The 6,000-nt window shown below is 43.9% G+C and overlaps 1 protein-coding gene across 1 annotated transcript; it reads left to right on the forward strand.

Moving 5' to 3' along the window:
- Nucleotides 1–291: 291 nt before the first annotated feature.
- Nucleotides 292–5,264, forward strand: LOC133891172 (pyruvate kinase isozyme A, chloroplastic-like). The gene is made up of 6 exons (XM_062331891.1): nt 292–903; nt 2,108–2,198; nt 2,277–2,470; nt 2,790–2,911; nt 3,984–4,462; nt 4,656–5,264. Exons 1-6 carry the CDS (start codon nt 400–402, stop codon nt 4,955–4,957), a joined length of 1,692 nt encoding a protein of 563 aa, XP_062187875.1. The 5' UTR covers nt 292–399; the 3' UTR covers nt 4,958–5,264.
- The last annotated feature ends 736 nt before the right edge of the window (nt 5,265–6,000 follow it).

Consider the following 6,000-nt stretch of genomic DNA (forward strand, 5'->3'; position numbering starts at 1 on the left):
TAACCGATAATTAGTTAAATTATATGCATATTTAGTATATAAAATTTGTTTATGTAGATTTGTATTTTGAAGTATTTTAATATAATGTTGATTTTATAATACTTGACAACATATAATAATTTACAACATATCATAAGATAAATTAACGTTCAAAGTTTTCTTTCGATTACTTTTTAAAAATAAATCACACCTTAAATTTTTGAAGGTAGGGGCGGACGTGGCACAGCTCGACCTGCTGGACGTGGCACAGCTCGACCACGTAGCGCAGACGTGGTACAGCGACGCCTCCACGTCAGCCTCCCGCGGCGACACACCCGAAGCGGAACCCGCCTCGCAATCTCCGCCCCCATCAAAGTCACACGCCACAGCATCTCCCTCCACTCCCACTCCGCCGTCACCATGGCCGCCGCCGCCGTCCACTCCCTCCTCCACCTACCGGCGGCCCTAATCCCTTCCCGCCACCCCGCTCCCTCCCTCCTCCGCCTCCCCTCCCGCCGCTTCCCCCTCCAGCTCCGCTCCTCCTCCTCCTCCACCTCCGCGGCCGACCTCACCGCCTTCCCCAGCGCCAATGGGATCCTCGCGGCCGAGCCCATCGACGTGGACGCCGCCACGGAAGCTGAGCTGCGCGAGAACGGCTTCCGCAGCACGCGCCGCACCAAGCTCGTCTGCACCGTGGGCCCGGCCACTAGCGGCCCCGCCGAGCTCGAGGCGCTCGCCGTCGGCGGGATGAACGTGGCCCGGGTCAACATGTGCCACGGGGACCGGGAGTGGCACAGGGACGTCATCCGGGCCGTGCGGAGGCTCAACGAGGAGAAGGGGTTCGCCGTCGCCGTCATGATGGACACCGAGGGCAGCGAGATCCACATGGGGGACCTCGGCGGCGCCTCATCGGCCAAGGCAGAGGTGAGACGCTATAAGTATAAACTGCTGTTCTGTTTTGGCTAGTCGTTGCGGTTTCCCAAGTGAACGCCTTCACTTAAACACTTCAACGTGAGCGATGAAATGTGGATGAGAGGATACGAGGTTGGGGTGCTACCATGTCTGCATTCTAGTAATTCGTACTTTTATTAGGCTTTCAAAGTTGGAATTCATCAAAAAGTTGAAATAGCTGTACCTGCTGTTCGGTTTGGCTTGGCATTGCGGTGGTGAATGCCTTCTCTCATACTCGTTCGATAAAATGTGCACCTGCAATATGGATGAGGGGTGGTACCATGTCTGCATTCTAGTAATTTAAACTTTCATCTGACCTTGGATGTTGGACTTCACCAAAGAATTCTTCTCGAACGAAATGGCTTAGTGGATTTATATTTTGCGCTCATGTCTGAAGTTATTGAAGAAGCCAAGAAGGAAAAATATTGCACATCTGTATGGAATGCTCTGCTGTGAAAATGCCAGTAGAATTCAAGATTTTCAGGAGTGGAGCTCCCTGCAAAATAATTCAAATAAAGAGCTTGGTAAAGATCACCACGTTTCGGATCTTTTGCATATTGTTAGCGACTCAGCGTACGCTGGGTATTGGTCAGTAACATACCAACCATATTCTATTAAAGAGATAGGAACTGAAAGAAAAAAACAACCCCACATGCATGGCTACTTGGATCATCAGTATTAGATTTCAATTCGGCAACAGAATCTTGTGAGGAAGGTATAATTCGAATTGACCTAGTGGATTGGTTGCATAAGTGATCAATTCAGGATGAGTGATCTTATAGAATCCCAATTTACCTTTTGGGAAGGTTCGAATTGCAATGAACTCCAACAAGGCCGATTCAGTATAGCTGGAAATGTTGTATCTGGTTGGTTCATCTGTAGGACTTGGCGTGTGGGGGTTTATTGCTTGGTTGAAGACTTGAAGTTAATGTGCATACTGGGTGCTCACAGATTTCTTCATCTCTTTTATTTGTAACGACATATATCATTTTAACTTTTAAAAATATAATTCATTTTAAGTTTTTAACCATATAATAAGAAGCTAGACTGTCCAGTCCAATGAAAATTCCTGGTTTTTCTTCAACCACATTAATTACTAAGTGATTTGGGTTTTCTTGTCGCCAAAATTTTCCTGCAATGATTAACAAAATGCCGTGACATCTGTTTGATTATGCAGGATGGAGAAATCTGGACATTTAGTGTTAGATCTTTTGAATCTCCTCTCCCAGAACGAACTATTAATGTGAACTATGATGGATTTACTGAAGGTTGTTTGAGCCGGCCTCTTTGTTGACATTGTTTAGTTATTGTTCTCTGCTGTAACATAACTTATATATCCTACACAGATGTGAGAGTTGGTGATGAGCTTCTTGTGGATGGTGGAATGGCTCGGTTTGAGGTGATTGAGAAGTTAGGACCAGATGTTAAGTGTCGTTGCACAGATCCTGGTTTATTGTTGCCCCGTGCCAATCTTACATTTTGGCGGGATGGAAGTATTGTCCGTGAGAGGAATGCTATGCTTCCCACAATTTCATCAAAGGTAAATTCATTAGCATGATAAATTTGGTGCTTTAACAGAGAAGATTGCAACATCTTGTGAAGCTATGGCATTGGTAATAGCACTATGTTGGACTGATAACTTCTTTTTCTGTGAAAACCGAGATCAGTTCAAATTAACATGTATTATTTACTCAAAAACCTTACATTGTGCACTGAAACTCATTTGTGATTAGTTTATCAGCTATTTCTGAGAAAAGCTGCTACCAATTAGAGTCATTTAGTTGAGAAGTGGAATCTTCTAGAAGTAGATACTAATTTTTATAATAATGCTGCTCCTTTTCTTGTGACAACTTGTGCAGGATTGGCTTGACATAGACTTTGGAATTGCCGAAGGTGTAGATTTCATTGCTGTTTCATTTGTCAAGTCTGCAGAAGTAATCAACCATCTGAAAAGCTACATAGCTGCAAAGAGCCGTGGCAGGTATTGGGATTTTATTTTATGTTGTCATTTAAGTTTATGTTCACATTAGTAAATAGCCTTTGGTGTTCCTGGAACTGTTCTGGATACTGTAGCCACTGTTGCGGGTTGATTCCTGGTCAGTTCTGGGTGATTACACTTACTGGTAGGATTGGGTGTGCAGCTATGCACCCTACCCCCAAAATCAACTCACCCAGGAACATACTGGTTTCTAAGTAGTTACTTAAACAGGGTGAGTCTGTATACAACCTTTTTTCAAATAATGTTATGCAATAATATGATTCCAAGAGGAACAATATGAACTGCTTAAAATTATATTAGTCAGCCTAACTTGGTGTGATGGTTAGCCATATTACGGAATCCAGGTGCTTGCCAATCAGGGATTCAGCCAGTGACCAGCAGGTTTTCACTAGTTTCTTCATTCCTGGGTAAAGCCAGGTAGAACGCATGCTATAGCAAACTAGCAATTCATTGGAATGCGAATTTTAGGTCAAAGGCTCCACTTCTATTGAAAGCAGTAGAATTTACTGAGGATACCGGATTACAAGTTTCAGACAGAGTGATTCTGCAAAGCATAATCTGCCGAACCAAAAGAATATTATTTGAAATGTGAATTTAAGCTAGGCTACTTGTTTCTATGTTATAATTCTTCTGCACGCATTAAGAAAATTACCAGTATGTACATCCTAGTTTATAGTTGATTCACTAGTCAGTTTTAGTCATTCTACGGTCATATCAGTTGTTTTGTGGTTAAAACTGATAGCACATTGTGAAATATTGCATGAAGTCAACTAGCTTAAAATTTAAAAAGCAGTCTGATTTGTTGTTAGCATTTCTGAGGTCGATTTTAAATGCATTATTCTTCAATATCCCCTGTTGCCAATATTATCAAACTTGCTGAGTTTGCTTTAAAACTTAAATCAAATGGGCTTATACGTTACAAACATCCAACAAAGCAAAGACCACATGTTCTTTTTTTCTAGAAATGAGATGGATACTGTATTTTTGAAATATTCCTTTCATTTCACTGAAACTTGTTCCATGCTCACTCTTGTGCTCTATTGTGTAAGTCCAGTGATATAGCAGTCATTGCAAAAATTGAGAGCATTGACTCTTTAATGAACCTGGAGGAGATTATCAGAGCATCTGATGGTGCCATGGTAGCCAGAGGGGACATGGGCGCACAAATTCCCTTGGAACAGGTCCCCTCAATACAACAAAAGATAGTTAAACTGTGCAGGCAACTCAACAAGCCAGTCATTGTTGCTTCTCAGCTCCTGGAATCGATGATTGAGTATCCTACACCCACAAGGGCTGAAGTCGCTGATGTTTCTGAAGCCGTCCGCCAGCGTGCTGACGCACTGATGCTCTCTGGCGAGTCAGCAATGGGGAGATACCCGGATAAGGCTCTTAGTGTTCTCAGGAGCGTTAGCCTAAGGATTGAAAAGTGGTGGAGAGAGGAGAAGCGCCATGAGGCACTGGAACTTCAAGGTGTTTCGGCTTCCTTCTCTGACAAGATATCAGAAGAAATCTGCAACTCAGCAGCTAAAATGGGTAAGTACTGCCATTGGTTACGTAATGACTGCTATATATTTTTGTAGTCTTAGCAACTGACATAATGTATTCAGATGGCTTTGCTCTAGCAGTTTCCTATTATTACACATTATCATAACATAATTACTGACAAAACATTTCGATTTTCCATTGCACTTGAGCTACTTCTAATCATAACTAATTTGATTTGCAGCTAACAGCTTGGGAGTAGACGCCGTTTTTGTTTACACGAAGACTGGCCACATGGCCTCCTTGCTCTCGCGGTGCCGGCCTGACTGCCCCATTTTTGCCTTCACGGCTTCGACGTCGGTCAGGAGACGGCTGAACCTCCAATGGGGCCTCATACCCTTCCGCCTCAGCTTCTCCGACGACATGGAGAGCAACCTGAACCGCACCTTCTCGCTGCTCAAGGCCAGGGGCATGATCCAGTCTGGCGACCTGGTGATCGCGCTCTCCGACATGCTGCAGTCCATCCAGGTGATGAACGTACCCTGAGAGCCATTCATCTCCGTGCCGTGGAATTCTCACCGAAATGGGACACGGCCTTGATTGACACCTTGAAATTGAAGGGCAGTTCCTTGTACCGAAATTAATCTTTTCTCCCGTACTAGGCAGTAGACAGGTCCCGAGAACTGTAGCAATAATTTGCTTCTTTCAGCCTGCTGTAAAACTGTTGTGTTATTTAGGCTTAGTTTGACCTTGTGGTGAGTTCTAATCTGCAAGTTTTTTGTTTTAATGTTCTTGAGGAACAAGCGGTTTTAAGCTGTACCCCATCGTGATGTTTTATCTTCTAAATTTTGGCTATCGACACCTACCTTTATAGATATTTATACTTGGCATACGGAGGTGGCGTGTCGATTTTATCCTGAAAATTTCTTTCGTAATATTATAATTTTACGAAGTGTTTATGTCACAACAGAAATAATCTTACTAGGTACAGCATAGCAACGCCAAACTGGCCCTTGGCGTTCAGATATGCCTACAGGTTTTCTACAAGATAAACGCGCGCTTCGCACACAGCATTGCGAGAAAGGTACCACGTGAGAAATAGTTTTGGGAGAATTTTCGTAGTGTTTCTCATTGATGATCACATCTGTATCTGTACACCGATTGCAGAGATTGTTACAGAGTTGTTAGCTTGCACAACAGACTCGATACATATCTGCCGCTAGCTGTAAGCTGTGGCTGAACGTCTGTTGCCGGACGAGGAGCAGTGCCGGAAGGGCCGGGATAGAGGTTATCCAATAGGGACCAGTCATGTCAAGTGAGCGACGAAAACGAAAAAAATGCCGCACAACGTACGCATTCTTCACATGGACGCCTTCACGACGACGTCTACTCGCATGGATAGCCATAGCCGTCGCGTTCACGTCGACTGCTACGTCGACCCAGCACGCTGACTTATGAGCCTAGCCCTCATTTTGATTTGGTCGATCCACTCACAAAGATTGCCACCACTCCCTCTCAGTCGTGATAAACATGTTGCACTGATTCATCTTTGTAAGCCAGTCAAAATTTCGGTCTTAATCTGGGGGGCT

This window comes from Phragmites australis, chromosome 14, assembly GCF_958298935.1.
Source record: "Phragmites australis chromosome 14, lpPhrAust1.1, whole genome shotgun sequence".
Lineage (NCBI taxonomy): Eukaryota > Viridiplantae > Streptophyta > Magnoliopsida > Poales > Poaceae > Phragmites > Phragmites australis.